Source organism: Solea senegalensis, linkage group LG3, assembly GCF_019176455.1.
Source record: "Solea senegalensis isolate Sse05_10M linkage group LG3, IFAPA_SoseM_1, whole genome shotgun sequence".
Lineage (NCBI taxonomy): Eukaryota > Metazoa > Chordata > Actinopteri > Pleuronectiformes > Soleidae > Solea > Solea senegalensis.
In genome coordinates, this window is record NC_058023.1 from 28,843,417 (window position 1) to 28,867,587 (window position 24,171).

The 24,171-nt window shown below is 41.5% G+C and overlaps 1 protein-coding gene across 1 annotated transcript in view; it reads left to right on the forward strand.

Moving 5' to 3' along the window:
- Window positions 1–460: 460 nt before the first annotated feature.
- Window positions 461–24,171, forward strand: part of LOC122766239 (lysine-specific demethylase RSBN1L-like) — a 33,738-nt gene continuing 10,027 nt past the window's right edge. The window contains exons 1-5 of the mRNA XM_044020941.1: window positions 461–1,157; window positions 8,432–8,584; window positions 13,633–14,204; window positions 14,288–14,446; window positions 23,767–23,904. Coding sequence (XP_043876876.1) covers window positions 548–1,157; window positions 8,432–8,584; window positions 13,633–14,204; window positions 14,288–14,446; window positions 23,767–23,904 — 1,632 coding nt within the window. The 5' untranslated portion in view covers window positions 461–547. The remainder of the gene's footprint in view (window positions 1,158–8,431; window positions 8,585–13,632; window positions 14,205–14,287; window positions 14,447–23,766; window positions 23,905–24,171) is intronic.

Genomic DNA, 24,171 nt, shown 5'->3' on the forward strand with positions numbered 1-24,171 from the left:
GGAGTGTTTTGATAAAACTTGATTAAAAAAATCAAGTGGTGGACATTAGATGTTTTTAACTTGATCTTTATCGATCTTGCCATTATTGACAGTATTTTCTAGCTGGGCACTGAAGTTGGAAACCACTCACTCCATAGCACCAAAGTCCATAGAGAAAATCAGATAACAATCTTGGAGGCAACAGTGTACTCAACAAGTCCTGTGTGCCATGATGTAAAATTCCTGATTTTTCTCTATTAACTTTGGTCCAAGCCTTTATTAATGTGAATCAAACCAGCGGAAAAAATAAACAATATCTTATTTCCATCAAAGAAGCTGAACCCTTACACACTGGACCTTTAAATACACTATCTGCAGGCTACAAAAACAGCAGCTAAGCACCGCCTCTCGTTTTTCCCTCTCGACCTGTCAATCACGCCTTGGCCCCGCCCGCCAGTGACCGCCTGTCAATCAAACCTGAATCCCGCCCCCTTGCTAGTCCGCCTGCGAGTCGCACAGAAACAGCAGCGACGACCGTTGGGGGAAGAGAGTAAATAGACGCCTCAAGATGGCTGACTCACTGGGCTCAGCTTCCCTCACTGGAGCTGCGGCTACTGCGGTAGCCCCCACGGTCGCGCCTGTGAAAAGCCCGCACGTCAAGCCGACCGAGGCGAAGGGAGCCCCCGATAACCGCTCCCAGTCTTCGCAGGATTCCGACCCGCCACCGCCGCCGCCCAAGAAGGTCCGAATCGATGAGAAGAGTGTGAAGCCCAAGAAACTCAGCGGAGTGGGAGGCAACGGTAGCGGGAAAGAGAAACTCCAGCAGCCCCCGAAACAGCAGCAGAGTTACGGCAGCAGCGGCGGCACGGCTGTGTGGGGCTTCAGTACTGGTGGGACTCAAACACCGACAAAAGTCCTAAAACAGAGCGATTTCTTCCTCCACAAAGCGCCTTCGTCCACCCCCAAGAAACCAAGTAAAGACAAGCAGCGGGAGAAGGACAGGGACAAGACGGGCAAAGGAGGCGAAGACGAGAAAAAGAAGCATAAACTGGTGTTGACCTCCGCACCCGCGAGTAACGTTAGCAACAACAACAACAACAACACGAACGCTATTAGCAAATTTAATTACATTTCTGCAGTGAAGAGGGAGAATGGAGAGGTCACGCTGCCACCCAAAGGTAGGCCATTCAACTCTGTTTTATTTGCTTAAAATACACTAAAACTGCGGCGTGGATTGATAAAGTTAGTGTGGTGTTTTTGTTTGTCATGAGTGGGCAGGAGTTTACCTCCTTGTCCAGCTAAAGTGGATCCAGTCTCTCGGGACGTAAACATGTGCACGCAGTCGTGTCTGCTTCCTAATTCGTCTCGGACGGTCCGGATTTCGGAAGAAGTGCGCTCTCTGTAACGCCGAGTACGCCACAGAATACTGACGTGCTGTTAATTAACCACATTTGTCCTCGTTAACGGTGAGTTTGGAGGCGTTAAAGCCCAGTTTAGTGACTGTTTTGCGTGGGGTTGTGTGGCTCGTTCACCCGCTCGTGAACCCTCGAGCTGGACTGAACCAGAGCGGCAGTCTCGCGACCAGCTTGTAACAACTGCTCTCGTGCTGCTGCGGAACTGTAACGTGCTATTGATGAAAACATAGCGCATTTCATACACTGTTAGCTTTTATATATATTTCGATGTATATCCAAACTAACATGTCATAAATGGGGGAAATTAAAGCGCTAATCTGTGCGGTGTCGTCGAAACCATTGCGCTGCGTTGTCGGTTATTACGTAAACTGGACGCATATTTAATTATTTCATATCACACTCGGAGCAGAAACTACACGCCGTTGTCATAACAATATGACAGCCGCCCGCCATTATAGTGTGAGTGTTGTTTTGGTGGAGCACCACGCCCCCTTCTGTAGCCTCAGGCTGTGTGGGAAACGGAACGCACTGAGCTTGTTGACAATCACACATGCACACAATTGTGCATTCACTCCACCACGTCGCCACCAATGTGTTTTTGCAACACGCAGCATTACACTGTAGTATTTAACCCTTAGAACACAGAGCATTGAGGCTGTTTTTTTGGACTATATTAAAATATACAGAGGCGGCTATAAGAATCAAGCTTATTCTAGTTAACTACAACTGAAATTGAAAAAACATTTTCGCTAACTAAAAATAAAAACTTTTGTGGTGAAAATGTGCTTAGTTTTCATCCTTGTACATTTATTTCATGTATAAACCTTTTGGTCCTACGGAGTATTAGAGCTATACTGAAGTTACTGAATTTAAAATCTTTAAAATAATGAAGTCATAATATTATATGTTATAGCTTGCACCTGGCAAATACTCCATATTAAAAAAAAAAACCCAAATAAAACTAAGCATTTACAAAAATAAAAAGTAATTGAAACTAGCAAACCCACTCTAAAAACGAATTAAACCTAGCTAATTTCAAAAGCAACAAAATAAAAACTAAAACTTATGAAAACTATTGGAGCATTACATATATATGTTTAATTTTGTGAACAAAATCAAGTAAAAAAAAAATTAACTCAAACATGCAATTTATTGGAAACAGACATGGAGGCTTAGTCGCTTATTGGTAGTCTTATGTTTTCAGTTGTGCATGCAGAGAATGATGCATTAACACAGCATGTTCTCACTAGGACGGCAACACTTAATTCCATTAATACTCGACTGAAGCACATCACCATCAGTTAGTTGTTTTTGTTTTTCTGGTTTCTGTTTTTTAATGGGATTATTTCCTACTTTCTTTGCTCCCTGGACACTACTCAGTAAATATATACATTGTTGACTAGGGCTGCAACGATTATTAACCGAAAACTGAATTAATTTTGAAATATTATGATAATAAGTTTGAGTGTTTTTTCAACAATTAAAACAAAACAAGCTTTCTGAATTTTTTGTAGCTTCTTAAATGTGAATATTTTCTGAAACATTTTGGTTTGTGGACAAAACAAGACATTCCAGCTTTGGTAAACGCCGATCAACATTCTCTGACATTTTCAGACAACAAGTACTTGCTTAATTGAGAAAACTATAATTTCTTGATTAATTAATTAGTTGCCGCTATATTATTGTCCCTCGAAAAGATTTATCCTGCAATTACTGCCATTCACAACATTATTGCAATAATTGTAATGATTTGAAGTACGTTCGGTTCAGCAAGGGAAAATAAGCCATGCAGCATAAAAGAGCTGAATTGATTTCTTTGCTTCACAGTATAATTGAATAGAAAGCTGTGTATGACCATAGACTTCAAGCCTTTAATCAGATTATTCTTTTTATAACACAAACAAATTTTATTAGCTCCTGTGGCACAAATATAGCGTTCCTCTCACTGGTTGTCACAACCACAAATGTCTGTTTTTACAACTGTCTCATTAGTGCGCCACGCTTCCTTCATCAATCTCGTGTTTTTGTGGCGCCGTTTTGCCATTTGTCACCTCAGAGCAATGTCAAAAACTTGTGTTTGCCACCGTGTCGAGGCATCTGTCTGTTGATGTTTCCAACGTGAGCAGAATCACTGAGTGGACACACACATCTGCGAGTGCATGATGTCATCCTCTTCCAGTCGGGTAGTTTAAGGGGTCACGACACATTCTGAACAGCCCCTGTAGCGGGCGAGAAACACCAGCACGGAATGCGTTGCTGGCTCTTAGCTGTAAAAAACAAAAGCACTGTCTGGTGAATGGGATTTGCTGGATGTCAGTTTTATTTTCTTCAAGCCAGAAAAAGAATGCCAGACATAGAGTGCCTTAGAAGGGGTTCAAAACAACTGAAGACTCACAAATGAGCATTGAGCACTCACAACACTAAGGATGGGGGTTTAGTTTTATTGTTGTAATAGGTTTTTATTTGTATTTCTACAGTTTATGTTTTATGCGAGGCAAAGCAAAACACACGGAAAGGCAATATATTATCTTCAAGAACAGTTATTTTAAGCTCCACTAGGGTAAACGCAGCAAGAATTAGCATTAAGTAACATAAATATAAAAGCTCTCCTTCAACATTACCTCAGAGGTGACCACGAGCAAAAGCAATGAATCTCTTGTTTGCTTCAGTGTAGAGCTGCCGGCTGGCTAATGGCAGGAGGTTGTAATTACACTGAGCAGTTTTGAACATGAAGATGAGGAAGTGTTCGAATGAGTGTTAATGCACATTAATCACAGGCACAGTTTTTTTTCTCGGGTATTGAGTGTCAGGTAGACTGAACCAGTGGTGAGACAGGCTGCGTTAAGGACACGACGACTCTGAGGCACAGTACTGGGGAAGTGTGTCCTTGAGTCACAGAGAGAGAGTTCTGCTGCAGCTGAGTAGTCCAACTGCTCTGACCTTCCTGCAGGGAAGGAATTTTCCTACAGGAATCCAAAAAGTATCACATCATCATCACTGCATGTCCTGTCTGTCCTGGAAGAGGGATCTCTCCCCTGTTTTCTAACCTGAATTTTCTCTGTTTTTCCCTCTATGTTAAACGTATTTTCCCCCCTCACTTGCTGTGAGAGTTTGTTGTTGGGCTATAATAAATAAAAGTGACTTGACGTCACAGCGTAGGAGAGAGGGGACTTCATCTGCTACTGAAATAAGAGACATGAGTCCAACAGGAGGCCAAGAGAAGGAACCGTTAAGTAGACAACAAATTACTGGACAACAGATACGACTGAACCACAGGCTCAAGATGTTGTTGCCATACTCAGCCTCAAGTGTTAAAGTTTTGCAGTTACACACATGTTAACTTTGTATTGTATAAAATGCACCCCTCCTAATTATTAGCACAGATGGATTTTAACACAGTAGCTACTGTAATGTGTAATAGTGACTACTCTCTCTGGGGTCTACGTAATATTCAGCAGTGCATGTGGTGGATAATCTTACTCGAGCTGAGCAGTAAAAGTGACCATACGTCAATTAATGGAGCTGGAATACATGATAGTCTTTTAATCACCATCTTCTGTTGCTTTTGATGATTAAAAAGACAAATAGAACCGGGGTATTAGGGGAAGTCGGGTTCCTCTTGCTTTAATTAGGTTATTTGGGTGCATGTAAATGCTATTTGCCGACAGAATGCCTGAATACGTCTGGCAATACATTTCTGCAGCCGAGTGCAGTGAGGGGAGAAAACTTAGAGAAATCTAATCTTAGCTGTAATCGACACTCGATTAAACTACTGAACACTTGTCAGATTCCCTATTTTTCTTGCAGATACTGTTGGAGATCACTCAAAATGGTGAAGTGTGTGTGTGAACTTGACCATTTTATGTTTGCAGCATTATTCAAATCTGAAGAGCTACCTTTTCCCCTCCACATCATCCTCTCTTTAATGTACATTGGTAATAAATGTGATATCATTTGTCTTCACACTTTAGCTTTGATCCTTTAAAATATTCACGTCGAAGGCCTGCATGTACCTGTTCTCTTTTATAGAGATACAGACTCAGTCAGCGTCCGGCATTTTGTACACATGAGAGCACTGATTTTCAGAGCGGCGAGCTGATCTCACCGTGTCTAATCTTAGAATCCTTGAGTTTCTTCCTCAGGAGCACATTTTGAAATATTCAGTTTAATCATCTGTATGAGGAAAATCTGACAGAAAGTTGAAAGTTAGATACTCAGAATGTAGGATATTATATTAATCATGAGAAATTACATTTTTCTAAGACATTTTGTAAGATCTGCGTTTAGTACAGCTCTTTCTTGCACGTTCTGTGCTGTTTGCTTCCTGTTTGGAGTCGCAGCGTGCATTTTGGCAAGAAGCAGGGAGCGTTCAAGACAGATCGCCAGTCTTATCATATTGCAAGCACACATTTAAACTTGGCCAGGCTATAGTGTGCTGCCTCAGGTTACAACTAGTTCATACACACACTAATTAAAGTTAATTTCACAAGAGGTTTTTCGGGTTTGCGGCTTACATTACCAAAAAAAAAGCAAGCAACCCATTGATTTTCCAATAATTAGTGATTCTCCTCCACACTTCTAAAAAGTTAGACTGGTGTAGTTAAAGTTAACACACCGCCTGCAGCTCTCTATCTTGTGTCTCCTCTGTGATCATCGAGACAAACACATTCAGTGAAAACCACCTGCTGTGTTCCCCCCGAAAGCTGCACCAAAGTTAGAAAACAAGCGGTAAAAAACAGTTTCAGTTTCACAGCTTTTTTTTTTTTTTTTGAATTTCTGATTCATTTACATCTTTGGTTTTGTTTGATGTGCTGGGCTGTTAGAGTCATCGTGGCTTTACGGGTTTTGTTTTGTTTTTAAACTTGTGACCCCTAAGATGTGGTTCAGCCCGTGTAACTACTGCAGTATCATCTGTCACTGTCTTCATTAGCGTGCTGCTAAAAGAAAAACTGTCCTTCCTGCTTAAATATTCCAATAAGGTACAAAAACTGATTGTACCGTGTAATAAAAACAAGACCTAATTTGCTCATGTTTGATCCCCTATAAGTCTTGCTGTCACTTTTGTTTGACTCAGGAATGGTGGCAAAACCAACTTGGTTATAATATTCAGTTTCCAAAACAATGCAGAAATGTGTGTTGTCAGACTCACACAAGTTGCTTTTGTGTCTGTGGAGACCGTTGCCGAGTTCTTTATGATAACATTTTCTTTTCTTTTTTTTATTTCCCCTGGCTTGGTCCGATCTGTCTGCATCTCTTTGCGTACATTACATTGTAATGTATATAGCGTCTCCGATTTTGGTGTAGTGTCGCACTTTAGTGAAAGTGCCTAAAAGAAGCTTCAAAAATGGATTCTAGATTCTAAATTAAGATGGACAACAAGCATTTGCAAGGTTGAACGTGATTGTCCGGTCCGCTAACAACTGCCTGCCTGGGTGCCTGCACAAATAGTGTTACGTTAAACAAACGGATAATCAACACATAACTTACTAAAGTACTGTTCAAAAAGTTGGCCCCAGTTCTGTGTGACTGGGGAGGGTGGCGGAGAAAAACTAGGTCAAATCAGGATGGCAGTGTTGTGGTAATTACTCAGACGTCCACAGGGGGTGATAGAGATCCCACACTGGAACTTCACAGCTACACCAGGCATCTGGCCTAATTTACTTTACCTGTCAACTTCTAAGTTTATGAATGTTAGTGCCGTGACATGTTTTTATGAATCTGGCACTTTCCTGTGGAACTGCTTTTATTTAGCATCGTTCTTAAAATGGTTTTGTTAACTTTCTGTGCCTAATCACACGAGTATGAGCGGCAAGTTCAGAAACAAAGAAAACCAAGCTGCTACAATCTGAAATGTCCAGGTTTTTATTTCTATTTAAGTGGAGCATATCGATGTAATTCTAATTTTCCCTGCTGCTCATGTAAGCCTTTTTTTTTTTGTAACTTTCAAAGCTTTCCTCCTTTAATCCTGCAAACTGTGAGTCCAACCCCACTGTGTTCACTTTCCCTCTCACACCCACAGGAGAGTGAACAGGCTGAAAAACACAGCTTCCTTTTTAAGATGGATCTGACAGAGTTCAAAGCAAAAAAAAAAAAGTTCTTTGCAGAGAGGGAAAGAAAAAGTGCAAAGGAACAAATGTGGGGAGGAAAAAAATAATAATAAAGGCTTTTCTTTTTATTTCTTTATGGGCAAATGAAAGGAAATAAAGAATCAAAGAAGGCGAATGATAAAAAAAGTTTCAAAAATCTCTTAGCTCGGTCGGAGATGAGAGATTTAGCTTTTCAGAAAGTGAATGTGTTTGTGTCCAGTTGCCTTTCAGACGGCACTCCCAACAACTGCGGATATGTGTCATAGTATATTTATTGTTGATATGGTCTGTCAAACACTTTTGGATTGACAGTTGATCTTATATATTAGAAAACTATCAATGAGTTTAACTGATACATGTGTATGTAATGCTCAAGCATGTCTCAAATAAACCAGGCATAAAATGTCTTTTTCACAGCAGACATGTTGATATGAAATAGGACAAACACAGGCTTTTACCAGTTAATTACATGAATTATTGACATAAAACATTGATTACATTTGAAACCAACACTTGGGAAAAGTTCTGTAAGAGGAAATGAAAATGATTCAAGCAGGATTCTAGGAATGAAGTGTATTCTTGCTGCTTATGCATGAGAGACACGAGTGAGTTAAGGGGTATTATGAGACGTATCTGGTTAAGATGAAACTTTGAAGTCATTGCAGAGCTGCACTCTTTCAAAGGTCATTACACGGCTGTAAAAAACATGAGATGTGACACTGGAGGCTGTAAAGAGAGAGATGTATTTGTTGCACCGGGGGAAGTAAGACTGACGCGGAGACGTAAAAGTCAAAGCGATGGGTACGAGGTCAGAGAAGTAAATTGGAAAGTCGCAAGTGTGCACATTTGAGAGCGACCACATCTGTGTGCTCGTGCTTTCCCACCATTGAGACCTAAATCCTCTCACTCACTCACTCACTCACTCTCTCTCACTCACTATCTCTCTCAAAGAAAACTCCACCAAGGACAAGGCAAAGGAGCGGGACCGAGAGGAGCGAGAGGAGAAGAAGGTCAAAGACAAAGCGAGGGAAAAGGGGAAGAAGAAGCACAAAATGATGAACGAGATCAAGAGGGAGAATGGAGAAGTCCAGCAGCCGATTAAAGGTTGGTGAAATCTCGTAACTGCAAACCGAGCGACTTTTGGAGACGTGAATACTAACAAATTACTTGCAAAACTGTGAATTGCCGTTCAAAACGGGTACAGCGATCCAACACAACAGACCTACACTTACAGTATATCCTGTGTTACATAATCAGTTTTACATTTTTACAGACTTTTATTTTGGTTCATTTTCAGGTGTCAGCCACAGGCAGAGATTGAAAGTGTGTCTGTTCTGAGCGGCGAATAATCACATAATGAGGCGACATTATAGTGAGAGAGAGAGAAAGAGAGAAAGTGGGTTGGCTGAAGCTTACATGCTTACCTGGTAATCTGTCTTTAACCCTCCTGTGACCATCCTGTCGTCGCTGACAGGATGCGTACTTCTCATTATCGTAACTCCTAGACCGTTTGTGATATGTAGAAAATGAAAAGCACTATGGACTGGCGATCTGGCCAGGGTGTGACCCCACTTTTCACCATATGTCAGCTGAGATTGGCACAGCACGCTGCGCGATCATGTGGAGGATAAAGGGGTAGAAGATGGATGGATTGATACCGGGAAGCAGAGAAATAGAGCTTTGCGCCCATATACTTGTCATTACGGTAGCGCCTCTGGACTTCCATGGAACGATCGTCCAATCACAGACAAGATTCACACATTTGTGGCGTCAGCTTCTCATTACCGTGATTCCTAAACGGTTGAATAACTGCCAGATATTAAAAGTGAAAGTTATTTTGGAAAAAGGGAGAAGCACTCACTTATTGAACCATTTTTTGACAATTCTACAGCCATAAAATCAACAGAAATCCAGGCGGCCTGAATATCATGATGGTCATAAGAGGGTTAAATTGCTCTCTGCGTCTGCATTTTTCTAAATCAGCCCCAATTTCTAAACTATTTCCGACCCGTAGCTCTGTAGAAGTGCCACCAGCTCTGTTACCGTTTGGTGGATGGTTGGTGGTGTAAAAGGAGAAAAAACAAGCTCAAAACCTAAACAGAGTTACATACTGGAAAAGATGACACACCCCCTAAGACTACAGGAAGCTCAGTTTGAAGAAAAATGGTTAAAATGGAACTGTGACTGAGACCACGGGAAAAACAGAATGTTACACCCACATGTTTATTTCTGTACTTATTAGTCTATATGTTAGTTTTACGCTTATGTAAAGGAAAAAAAACCTTCAATAAAAGCTTAAGTAAAGAGAGTTTGTATGCCCTAAATTCACAGTAAACAGTGGATATCCTGCCTCTATTATTGTTATCAGTGAAGCTAGAATTTTCCTGAAACTCTGAGGACAAATCTGGGTCACTTTATGACTAAATACAACACATTCTAAAAACGGGTACGATGACAACTTCACAGAGACTATAGTGGTGTCTTCATATTACATTTTGGTCCAACTGACACTCGGTGTGTTAAATCACGTCCTACCGTTGTCATAGCCATTAAAAGCCCCATTACAGAGAAGTATGTGGACAGTGTGACACTGGCTGTAACTATTATTTTCCTTTGGGAATTTGATCCCTGGCATTAGCGTGACCTTTGCACTGTGTTGCTCAGTGGGTGAAGAAATTTGGCTCGGGGTTGGTTGGGGTGGGGCGTGTTTATTTAGTATGACCCCTGTGGCAATGTTTGTGGTTTACATCTGGTCGCCGGGATTTGTGACAAGAGAAGTTGAGAGGCGAGCAAGGGGCAACGTAGCCTGTCCGTGTTTACTTTGTCAACAGCCTCATTTTACATAGGACTGTTTAAAGGAGGAAATGGTGTCGCGTGTCTGATTCCGCAACGCCAACGCACATCAGACTCGGCACTAAGCTCATTTGATTCAGTGTAAACAGAAAAACAGTCTCTTCTGCAAATGTTTATTGTCACAACTCTTGTATTCCAACCAAAAGTAGCAATATTTGTGGGAACATTTGGAGAATCTTTTTTCATTGCTTCAACCACGTGTCTGTCTGCTGCTGTGAACATTTTCGGGATATAGTGGAGGTTTTCATTGTTCACCTTTTGACAGGAGTGTATTATTCACAGAGCAGTGTGATGTAATCTCCATCCTCTCTTTCGATCTGTGTGTGTGTGTGTGTTATCTGAGCTCAACCACTGAACTGCAGCTCTCCATTTGTTAGCAGCAGAGTTTTTCTCTGTAAAACCTGACCTTTATAGACACACACTCACACTGACACACACACAGTGACATATGTGCTGGAACTCCGTGTTTATTTTGATTGATTCTGATTGGCTGTTAAGCTCCAGTTGGACTTGCCGTGTTTGTGCTGGTGTATCATGACCACACTGTGACATTTCAAAGTCTTAGTAAGGCTTTGGCCTCATACCATGGCGAGTGGCTACAGATGAAAATTACAGATGGATTATTTGGCGCACTATTTCAGTCTCTCCCTGCTCGCAGAGTTCAGAAAAAGACTTGCGCGTCTGCAGTCGACCTGTGAGTAATCATAGTATTTAATCTTGTGTTTATGATAATATACACTGGGAGACATGGCGAGATATTGAATTAGATCAGAGCATGGGTTGACAATAGTCGATGGTTAGATGGAGCCATTTAATCAAAGAACATTTGCATTTAATCACAGTGTTTGCAAATGTTTGGAGGAGAGAACAGAGAGATTGGGCGGCAAAGTTGGCAATTTAATCAGTGAGAGAAGTGTTAAGTTTACAATTGAATGAGGAGAGGGGGGAGAGAGAGAGGGAGAGAGCGAGAGAGAACTTACAGATTCTCGGTGTGTGTGTTCGTATTCAACTGGAAAATTATTCGACCTTGTTAAATCAGTCAAGGCCATCTGCTTAAAAAAAATCAATAAAAAAAACGACAAATAGGATTGCAGCTAACGATTATTTTCATCATCGATTAATCTGTCGATTCTTCTCTTGATTAATCGAGCAATCGTTTGGTCCATAAAATGTCAGAAAATGTTGACCGGTGTTACTCAAACGTGGAAATGATGATGTTGATAAAGTGTCTCGTTTTGTCCACAAAAAAATGATTCAGTTTGAATGATTTCTTTCATTATGTAGCGCAAAGGGACCAGAAAATACTTACGTTTAAGAAACTGAAAAACCTGGTAAAAGTTGTTTTTAATTCTTAAAAAAAAACCACTCAAACCAAATTGTTGATTGTTAATTTAGTAATTGAGTAATTGTTTCAGCCTTACAGACAACCTATACTCATATTATGTAATACACATGCTAAGCTGTCATGTGTGTTCACAATGGCAGATTGTCATTGCATTTATAGTAGAATAGCTTTTCATAAATGTTTAAATGTGTTTGACATTGCAAAATCTCTATTTAATCATTATCAGGTCTTGGCTTGCTGTACAAATAGCTGTGTTGTTATAATTCATCATTTGGTATGCGTAATATTGTTACAATTGTTGGACATACAGTTAATGTTCAGTTCCCATATGTTGGGGTTGGTAAGCAGGAACTAGTAAAATAGTTTTGTGTTAATCTCTTCATGTATTTTATAGAGTAATATCCAACAAATGTTCTTCATATTGCGCTGCTTCTCTGTGGATTGATAAGGGCTGAGGTTTGGGGAATAAACTTGTATAAATATGTGTGTACTTGCGTATGAGACATCGGGGGAGGGGTGACATGTGGGTTAAAGAGCTTTTGGATTAGTAGCTCTGGCATTGTGCTGCAAATACCATCTCTCTCTCTCTCTCTCTCTCTCTCTCTCTCTCTGTTGCGCTCTTTTTTTGCTCGTGCTCTCGCCCGCTCTCTCTCCCCCCGTTTTTCATCCTGTCTCTCGTTCCTGTCTCATGTTGCACTGAACGTGTGTGGGTTACAAACTAGACTGAACGTGTATGTTTATACGTGTGTGTGAGAGAGATGTTTGAGTAACGCTGAGGCAGCAGCGGCTCTATCATGCACAACCACACAATAAACGCATACATACTCTCTTATTTACATTTTTGTAAATTGATGGTTCTGAGTCTCACACTCTCACTGACAATTACACATAATAACACAAAAGTGCAAAAGTGACATGTCTTGATTTTCCAGATGGCCTTCGATGCACAGTGTCTGTTTGGATATGTGACTTGGCTTAGTTATTCATTGCAGAGCTTTTTATTGGGCTATACTGTACATCATCTGTGAAAATTATACACCCATCTGTCCTCACTTTCTAAAAATAGTTAGTTCCCTTTTTTATGTGCACTGTCTTTTACTGTACTTAAGTACGTAATTCACATATGTGTACTTGACTTTTTGTTATATTTCTAGCAACTTTTACGTTTATTGCACTACATTTCCTCTAACTATCTTTGTTACTACCAGATAAAATCAGAAGCAGAGTTGTAATGGTCTGTGATGAGCTTTCGCTGCCACATGGGGTTGAATATCTTGCTCAAGGACACGTATAGACGAGCAGAGCCAGTAATCGAACCCACGCCCTTCCAGTTGAAAGACAACTCACCCTACCACTGATCCACCATGGCTCAATCCTTTCTCCTCACCTTTACAGTAAAATTCATATACTTTAAGACTTTTACTTTAGTAATATTATAAAAAGTGACTTCTACCAAAGTCATTTTCTGTTAAGATACTTAGGTTTAGGTCCTTTATACAAGACTGCATACAATAATCTGAGTGAAGGAATTCAAGCATGATCACTTTTTGCCATACTATATTAGAAAGTTGCTCATTACATATAAGAGCCTGAGTCAGTATTGTTGGTTTATCATAACACATGAGCACGCAGAATGGACCTTGTCTTTCGGCTTGCAAATTATTAATACCTGAAAATATTTTGTAACCAGTACCAATACCTGCCGCTGCCATTCACACTGGTGTCAACTCAAATGTTTTAAATAGGAATCTAAATCCTCATAAAAACATATGATGATCTTCTCTCAAAGATCTTCTCTTCCACTCAATCTTTTTTGCAACCTGTGGAGTCGCCCCCTGGTGGCCATCTGCCACTTTATACTACATCAATTTTTATATATAGTAAGTAGATTCTTAGCAAAAACTCTATAATAACTCTGTCCTCTTTCTCTCTCTCTCTCTGTGTCATGGCCCAGATGAAAAAGAGAAACCCAAGATCAACGCGGAGGAGCTACAAATCAAAAAAGTGAAGAAGAAAAAGAAAAAGAAACACAAAGAGGGGGAGAAGCACAAACGAGTGAAGATGTACCACCGCTCCTGCCAAACCGTTTGTGCCGGCCTGCTTTCCACCTCACCTTCCCTGTCCTCAGATCTCAAGCACAATTCCTCTCTGTCTCCTTTCAAGACGCCGCTACCGGTTCACCCGTCACTCAACAACAAGACCTCACACATGCCCCCCTCTCCTCCTCCTCATCCTCTCGCCTCAAAATCACTCTTAAACTCCTCTTTCCACAACACTACCGACTCCCTTTCTTCCTCCGCCACCAAGAAACTGCTAACTTCCACAACCAAACAACAGCCTGAGAGCGTGCATCCCGGTTTGGCCGGTCTGGAATTCGCCTCGTACATCCACATAGAGAACCAGCCTAATGGAGGGGCGCTGGTGGCCCATGCCTACACTTCACAGCTCTCCACTCTGTCGACGGTCCAGAGGCACAGATTTGCCGAAGAGTTTGTCACCTTGGCGTTCCGCGAGGACTCATCCCAGGTACGGCGCTGATATTTATCAGATTCACCCGTCATCATAAAAAAAAAACCTTGAACATTAAGACAATTTTCTGTGCTTTCCAGGCAGCTCATTTCGTCATGGCAATTGTCCACGGAGACGCCAGCTACCTGCCTGATTTCCTGGACTACTTCTCCACCAAGTTCCCCGCAGTGCCAGTCAAAATGGAAATACTGGGGAAAAAGGACATAGAAACTACAAATATGGCCAATTTCTACTCTCAGGTTAGTCACACATAATCACACACACACGAAGAGAAACATCGATTAGGCCCGTAGTGTGGAACTTCAACCTATCAAGGACCATTTCTGTTTTAATAACAGCCTCGGGGAGTGATAGAGAATTATTGACTCATTCTTCTTTCAAGTGCAATGGCTGAAGCTGCTTATCTTTAATGAGGCAGGTTTCGGTCAGTCACACTTGAGCGAGCGGCAGAGTCAGTTTTGTTCGGAGCGACTCACAGCTGTAGGTTGTCCTCAAAACAATGATGCAACACTTGAGTGCACCCCCCCCCTTACAGAGGAAGAGGGAGAGCTCGGCACTGAGCTCTCAGCTTGACGTTGACTTTGCAGCTCGCTGATTTCATGTTGTCACGTGCATCAGTGTGCTCTGCTTTTAATGACTCAACAAAAGTGTTCCGTTCTGTTTCTCCCTTTTTTAGCATAGCAACCTAGAAGTGGAGAAAGGGGATGATGACATTGACACACTGATAATTCAGGCTGCACTTAAACAGGAGTAAAACTCAAAATACTGCCTTAAAAATGAACGTGATTATACATCATTTTTCAGCACAGAGCGTTGGTTGTTTAACCGAGACGCTAACATCACTGTTGCCAATTCCTTTTCTTTTTTCTTCAAAACGTTTGTTTTTGTTTTGACCACATTACAAGGAATAACTGGAGTAGGTGTTACAGATAAGAAATAAGTTCACATAATCATAGTTTACAGTGAACTGACGAGGGAACTGATGGGGGGCGCACATACTTAATTTAATAACTTGATTCCCCACTAGTGCTTGTACACTGGCACGGCAACAGTACTCCTGTCAAATGGTGTCGTCCAGCTATAACTGTAGCTCATATTAACTGTGCATGGAAAGTACCGAGCAGCTTTATAGACTGTAGGAGATGACTGCTGTCAGGCAGGTGGCAGACTATAGAGTCAAAGGCGACACAAAAGACGCTTTTTCCTCTCACTGTATAGGAGCAGATGTAGTTCAGATGCCTCGATCCCAGCCCTCAGCACACTGAAGCCTTTTGAGGACCACTAGAAAATCAAGAAGTGTTTGTGTTTGTGTTTGTGTGTGTGTGTGTGTGTGTGTGTGTGTGTGTGTGTGTGTGTGTGTGTGTGTGTGTGTGTGTGTGTGCTGCTGGTGTGTGTCTGGATCGTGTCGCCTGTGCTCAGCGACACAGCAGGTCCTCTTCATTTCAAGTTGTCCCATGTCTTCAGTTCACCAATGAAAAGCCCTTTGTTGCCCCAAACATCCTCAGTGGCATTGTATCAAGATAGTGTCTGCTCTTTTTCAATGTCAGTGCAGGCAACATGGACCACCACACTGCATGACTGTGTGTGTGTGTGTGTGTGTGTGTGTGTGTGTGTGTGTGTGTGTGTGTGCGCCGAGGCACTACAGGGGGTAGGGAGTAGTTTCTGCTCTTTATCACTCTCCTTTAGGCAGTCGTTTCTTCCTTTTTTTCTTCTTCACCCTTATTATGAAATATTCATCACAATAGTGTGTTTATATCTGTTTTGCCTCCAAAAACACACACTTTCTCAAATTTTTCCCCAGTTGTGAATACATGAAGCGAGTGAATGAAACATCTTGAATCGGCGAGTTTTCCCGTCACGCCTGTGTCCTGAGCTGTCCCTTTAAGAGTAGTGTTCCTTGCAGAGCTAACGTCATTGTCCACTGGTCTTGTTAATTCCCTTCCCTACTACCTTTCAGCAGTGACCTTGGGAAGTAGACATACAGTCTATACACACACAGATGTGAGCATTCACATTGAGATATATAGATATATATAGACACACAAACCCAGATGCACACACACACACACACCCGTGCGTGCACAGAGATTAATGGTTTATCGTGCACATTTTATGTTGCTGCTCTGCTGTTTGTCTCTGTTCCATTTACAAGTGACTAGACAGCTCCCCCTCTCTCTCTCTCTCTCTCCCTCCCTCTCTCTGTGCTTGTATTTTTTACCACTTTAGGACATTTTCTGGCTTCTTTATCAGGACCAGTAGCCCTCATGGGGAACATAACCTGGTCTGAATGAGGCACAGCCTCACCGCCGAAACTGGTTTTGTTTATGGACACACAGTGATGTAGTGGTTAGTGTTTTTGCCTCACAGCAAGAAGGTCACCAGTTCTAAACCCTGTTTGACCAAGGGTCTTTGTGTGCTTTGGGTACTCCAGCTTCCTCCCACTGTCCAAAAACATGTAGATGGGGGATTTGGTTAATTCGGCACATACATGGACAGCAAGTGTGAGAGTGGGTGGTTGTTTGTCTCTGGGTGGTGCCCTGTGATGGACTGTCCAGGGTGTACCCTATGGTAGCTGGATGGTTGAGATTAGCTAAGATTTGGAGTGTCAGGTTAAGGTTCGGGTTGGTTAGGCATTTACAGTAGAGATGCACTGAAAATTCGGCCACCGAAACAAAATGACCCGGAAACAGGATGTTGTGATGACACATGCATGCAAAAACTGTGGCCAGCATACGCCTGTCTATTCCTGCTTAGAGTCTGTCCAAGATCAGTTTGGAACACCAATAAAACAGTTTCAAGAAGATGTGAGTACACGGTGGAACAACATCTATTAAGTGCTGGAAAGCGAAACTTGGCTGCAGTCAGCGCAGATTATGAACTCTCTGAGACATTGACTCGAATCCCCGGCACTTCATCGCGACTGTGCTCGATTCCCGTCAGTACTTGGATGTGGGGATGAAGTGGCACATAGAGAAATGTTCCGGGCTGCGCTGAATACGGAGAGGCCGCTAGGTGACATATCGGCCAACAATTTTCATGTTGGTGCATCCCTAGTTTACAGGTTATGGTTAAGGATAATGCTTTCTTTAGGCTGTCCAAATGAATGGAATCAATGCTGTGTCCTAAGAGGAATAGCTGTGATTTGGGGGCGTTGTTTGGCTGTGTTAGTAATTTTGTGTGTGGAGCCATGTGAGTCGTAGATAATGAGCAGCATGTGTGTGTGTGTGTGTGTGACCTGTGTTTGTGATGATCAGGAGAATGTAAGTATTTTGTCTGTTCCAGTAATATGTATTCAGCACCTGACCTCAGGCATCTTCGGTGCTGGTAAAGATTATGGGAGATTACGGCACTCAATTTTCTCAGGGCAAGTGCAGCTCGACAGTCCAATATACAGTGGGATGTGCTCCTCGGACAGTGAGGTAATTTAGCCGCGGTGAGTTATAGTTTAGCCACAACATCAGAGGATTAGTACAAGGCAAATAACTGCACTGCAGCTTTTGAATGTTGTTTTAATCTGTGTTTATATCCACACTCAAAGCTGTATACTGTACCAATTAAAATTAGTAGTCAATTTAAGTTAATCTTTGCACTTGGCCTTCAGATTATAATATCTACCATTGTTGATATTTCAGTATAGGAACCATTCCATTATTTAAAAAAACAAAACAAAAAAAACAGTTTCACCTGTTTCACCTTAACCAGAAGCATAGTTGTGATACAGTCAGGGTAATAGGCAAAAAGACGTATTGCTCTAGAGACTGGCTGAAGATAATCATTTAGAGGGACACACTGGAGGTGAGGAAGAGGTCAGAGATTAGTGGGATGAAGTCACACCGTAAACTGATCAACAGAGGGCGAGAGAGGAGTCAACAGGACGAAGAAAAAAGTTGTGATAGAATTAACCAGAGATGGGGAAAATAGAACAGGAAAGAGAGCGGCTTCATCTAATAAACTTCCCATCGGGGTCATGTGTTTTATCAGGGAAGACATGCAGGAGGAGGAGTGTGGAGGAGGCTGACACACCGAGAGACAAAGAGATAATCTGAAAATGGAAAGTAAAATTGGAGTTAGTTGGTCTGATAAAAAAAATACACTGCTTTTAGCCTCAGAAAGTGACAGCAGGGGGAAAATGACAGTCACGATAATTATATATAATTATGTGGGCTTTGTAATGCTGGGAATTCGACGACATGGAATAGGAAACGAGATGTGGCAAATTAAGATAATACTAAAGAGTTCTCACTAGGTTGAGTGCAGAGTTGTTGTTGTTGTTTGACTTGATGGTACGGGTTTTTCTGTTATTTGCTGTCTTCCTACGTGTTGTGCTTTACCAAAGCTAAATGATAGAATGAAAGAAAAGTGTAAATATGATGTTAATCGTTTGTTTTTTGTTTTACTTATTGTACAGTCCGGTGTGTGTTCACATGCACATACTCAACAAGCATCTCAAAGAGCAGCTCAGAGGAAGTCTGTCACATTTCCTGTTTCCCTTTACATCTTACAAACAAGTACAAGAGAGAGAGAGAGAGAATCACAGACAGTACATTAATCAGATTATTTTAAGCAGTAGAGGTCACGTTTGTTAATAGTCTTCCTCTTCCTGGAGCTATTTTGGATACAAATGGTGGCGCTTATGTTATATTTGGATGTCTTATTACATATAAGAGTTAATTGCTCATGTGTAACAAACTTCCTGGCTCAATAAAATGAGGGGATGCAAATCTCGGCAGCTGCAAAACCAGCACTGTCAAAAAATGCATCCGTCTGTTCATTTGTTTTTTAGGGTATTTGGGATGAAAATGGTGGTGTGCTCATGTAATATGTGGATGTCTTCTTGCATGTGAGAGTTAATTTCACATGTGTAACAAGCTTCCTGGCGTATTGAAATGGGGGGGATGCAAAATCTGGCAACTGTAAAACCAGCTCTGCTGAAAAAATTGCTCCTGTTATACTTGGCTACATTTTCACCTAAAAATAGATGATGCACATCTTGGCAGCTCCACAATCAGCCCTGTATACGCTATAGAATGCACTGTAGACCATTATGGGCTTAATTGTAACGCATTCACACACTGCGTTTGTCTCCAGAAATGTCTGTTACTCGTCGGATAACTTATCGTCACTGATAAATCCGAAAAATTTGCGCCTTCAAGCCGTATCTTGCCATCAAAAGTATGGTGTTGTCAATGTCCGATGGTTCCAGTCAGATGCATGCAATTCTCGGCAGGTACGCAGAACTCAGCGTAACATCCGTCACTAGTTTGTGTGTGTCGCGTATAAAACCTTCGTGCAGCCACGCTGTGACGACCCCCCCGTCCACATTGAGGAGGTAATGGAAAATGAAGTGCCTGATAGCAAGCCGAGTACAGCCAAGTAGTGCGAGAACGGTATAATGAAAAAGCGGCTCTGGAGTCTGACCACATTAACACACAGACACGCAGAGGATGGATTGTGATTAGATCGGCGAAAAACCAGCGCTATAGTTGAACACAAAGGCATTGTGACCACACCGAGCACAAGTATAATCCAATTTCACCGTCAATGCACACACGGCAACGGCGAAAGTGGAATTAATAATCACACATGACAGGTTTTTTTCAGTGGGGTAGAAGCAGCAGCAGCAGCGAGAAACACAAAATAAATCAGCCCTTTTCTCAGTCTTCATATGATTTAAGTAGGTGTAGACTTAGTGAAGATGAGGCTAATTAAAAGCCAAGCGAGCATGTGCACACATTGTCAAGGATGCTCACCTTCTTCTTCTTTATTTTATTTTTTCTTATTCTATTTTTTGGGGTAATATTTCTGTGCACCTGAGGAGGATGTAAGCTGGTCAGAGGAATTATAATCCTCTCAGTGTGGACACCGGAGATGCATATCAATAACGGGTCTAAAAATAATCAGGTTTAAGTCATATGTCTTGGATATGAAATGCAGTGAACACCAGGTGTACATGGAATCATAGATTAAATGCATGCGTAGCTTTTGTTTAGCGTTTAACCAGAGGACAACAGGCAGAACATGCAAACGCTCACAGGACACTTTATCCCCGAGTAAAAACTCTAATTTTAGAGTTGTTGGATGATTTATTGTTTAGATGATTCAGTTTTTCTCTCAAGGCCCCACTTCAGTTTTACAACATTCTCTGAGAGCCATATCGAGTTACTGAATACATGCAGTGTATCATCCCACTAACATCTTTAATGTGACGAGTGAAACTGCTGGCTTTCCAGTTTTGGGTCATTCGCTGTTTGCCAGAGTCTTTTCCTGCTCACAATAGCTGGGTTTTCATTTACACGTAGAGCAAAACTTTAACCGAATTTTCAAACGTTCTGTCAAAGCATGTTTCCTTCCACTGCTGTAAATTGAATATTTGGAGTCGGTTTCCTTTTTACGTCTGTGTCACCACAAAGGGATGAGAGAGGCGCAATGCGAAGACTGGAGACATGGTGGCATTTCGTTCCTTCCTCCATCTATTATTATCGTAATATTTGTGTCTCGCTCTAAGTAGAGGAATGCTGTGGTTCCCTCGTCAGTCGTACATTCCCCCTCAGGTCTGCTGTATCCACCGTTTCCACTGTTTTCCCAGTGCAGAGAATTTTAATATATTATTGTGTTTCCCTTCAGGTGTAAAAACCCTCTTATTGTGTAGTTGTTCGTACATGTCTCCTCAGTGAAGGTCAACGCTGCGACAATAAATCATACATTAATAAGCGACTAAAGATTGACCACAGTAAAGTTTCCGTTGGTGGCAGGTGCAGCCGGGAGATTCTGAGCACGGCTTTGAGCTTGTCGTCGCTCTGCGGATCAGTGACTTCATGTTGTAGCTTGTCATCCACATCAGCTGCTACCACATTAAACGCGATGTTCACATCAGTGCAGAGCGCTCCGCTCTCTTTTCTTTACCTCTCACATCTGGAAAGCTTCTCGTCGAATTGCTGATTTCCATACGGTGTGGGAACTGCTTTAGGGCTGTGCAGTTAGCACTCTTTGACCCAACAACAACAACAACAACAACAACAACACGGGTCTTTCTGCATGTTCTCCCTGTGTGTGTGTGTGGGTGGGTTTAATGTCTCCGGGTTTCCTCCCACAGTTCAGAAACATACAGATTAGGCAAATTGGACACTCTACATTGTATGAGAGTGAATGGTTGTTGTCTCTACATGTGTCTCTGTGATGGACTGGCGACCTGTCCAGCGTGTACCCCACCTTTCACTCTCTGTCCGCTGGGACCCTCATGTGGAGGATAAAGCGGTAGATAATGGATGGATGGATGGATGGAATTTATATATGTGGCCATGTAGCTGTATCACTTAATCCAGTCTGTGGTGATGAGTTCTCATTTTTATCTCTACATTTTCACTTTATGGTCAATGATTACTTATCACCTCGCCGAATGTGTGTGTACTACACATCTGGACTGGAAACATTTTCTTATGTACCTGTGAGGATATTGCTTCAACACACTAGAGACTGTGAGCAGCAGTTTGAGGATTTAGTGCCTTGCTCAAGGGCGGACGCAGGCTTTCTCCCCTCCTTAAATCGTTTTCCAACTCAATATTTTTACCTTCACTACTTCTCGTTATCTCCCTTCCTCTCCTATCCTCTCACCTGCCCTCGTCTCTCTTCCATCTCCTATATTCTTTTCTCACCAATTTGTCTCCTTAACATCTCCACATCATATATATATCTTTTTATAACCTCGGCTCACATCGCGTCGACTTCCTCCCTTTGATTCATTTCCATCCTTGCCTCCTATTTTCTCCTTTGTCTCTGTCATTTCACAGCTTGTCTCTCTGAACTTTCTTCCTCTTTTGCTCTCACTGCTTCTCTCCATCTGTGCCTCTGTTCCCCTCATTCTTCTTCTGCTGTGTATCCTCACTCTCTCACTCTCTCATCCCTCTGGTGTCTCTCTTTCTCCCTCTGTCTTTGCCTTGTTTGTCAAGTGGTGACTCACTGGAGGCATGCAGCCAAGGATTTGACCACACACACACACACACACACACACACACACACACACACTCACACACACACAGCTGAGAGTACAACACGCTGGCCACATGCTGCATGGACTGCACAAACACGCACACACAGACACTTTTGAGGGCCAAGGCTATGGTAGGCGCTTTAGACACAGACACACACACACACACACACACACAGACACACAGACGTGGTGCTCTGTCAGCCAAGTGAAGAGCAGCAAACAGACTGAGTCACACCAGAAGAGCAGAGACATCAAGTGAAACAGCCAACACACACACACGCAGAGAGACTATTTTGGTGCCCAGTGATGAATAACAGGCTATTTTTTTGTCCAAATTGACAAATGTCTTCCTTTGTCCTTCCCTGACTTGTATTGTATTGTATTATACATACATACTATGGTGGAACGATTTCGAAATAAATATCTAATTGCGATTACGTTTTTTTTGTTTTTTTTAAACCTGTCCTGCCCAGTACCTAGGACATGTAATATGGTTGACCACATGCCTTGTGGTGTAATTGCGATTATGTTGACTGAATCTGCTATTGCGATACACTTACACTTTGTAATTATTAATTTTTCTCACATTTTGGCTTAAGAAATATTGCAGCTGGAACAATTACTCGATTACCAAATTAATCGTCAACTATTTTGATAATCGATTAATCGGTTTGAATTGGTTTTTTTCATGATTAAAACAAGATTTCTCATTGCTTTAGCTTCTTTAATGTGAATATTTTCTTCATTTCTTTACTCCACATGACAAAGAAATCATTAAAAACGGAATCCTTTTAGTTTGTGGACAAAACAAGACATTCAAGAACCTCATTATTTCCAGGTTTGACAAACACTGATCGACATTTTGTTACATTACATTATTACATTACATTACATGTCATTTAGCAGACGCTTTTATCCAAAGCGACTTACAAAATTTTGTAATGTTTTCTGTCATTTTATAGACCAAACAAATAAACAATGAGAAATGTTTCAAATCTGTCGCTTACAGTTAAACAAACCATATATTAATATTAAAACCTATTCTCTATTTAACCTCATTCAGTCTGACACTTGTTTCTTAATATGATTATGAAGACCTGAACATTACTAACATAAGAAAAGAACAAGTCTCGACTCTCGGGGCATGAATCAAAAGAAAAAGTATCTACTGACATTTATATTTGAGCACTGAGACTCTTCTGCTGGCTGCAGTAAAAATACCTGCTGAAAACTTCTGATCTTTTTATGTTTTATGGTTTTTTTTTTCTGCATCACTCCTCTTTTGAAATGATTCAGATAATGCAAAAATAGGGTTGAACTGGTCACAACAAGTTGAACTTGAGAACAGTGTTATCAGATGTTGATTAATTTTAAGGTGTCACACAAAAGGAATGGAAACACTGTGTTCACGAAGACTAAAATGTCTGTATTTGTGAAAATAGTAGGTGAGCATCTTGCACTGCTGCCCTTTGGTTTTACTACACTTTTTACAATCACATCATGTCGTCATGCCTAATAATAAAAGCTTGTGTATTAGCTTGACATCACAACATGGCCGTGTTATTTCTTCAGGTGAAGAAGACGTACAGTAACGGCACATACAGAGCCGGCGCCATGAGACAGATCAGCCTCGTTGGAGCCGTGGACGAGGAGGTCGGGAATTATTTCCCAGAATTCCTCGGCATGCTGGAGGAGTCGCCCTTCCTGAAGGTGAGTCAGATCAGCGTGAATGTGCAGCAATGACTGGACCACAACAGTGATGTTTTAGGTGGATAACGAAAGCTACAGGCACAGGCTTTATTCACATAAAGTGGTTTATTTGAGGCTGGTTAATGTGTGGCTGACCTCAAAGAACCTACATTATTTATTATTATTTGTGTTTTTTTTAACGATAATGGAAGGACATGAATGCAACAGAGTGGTCATTGAAATGAGATCATCCAGTACCGTGGTTTGGATACAAAGATTATTTATCTT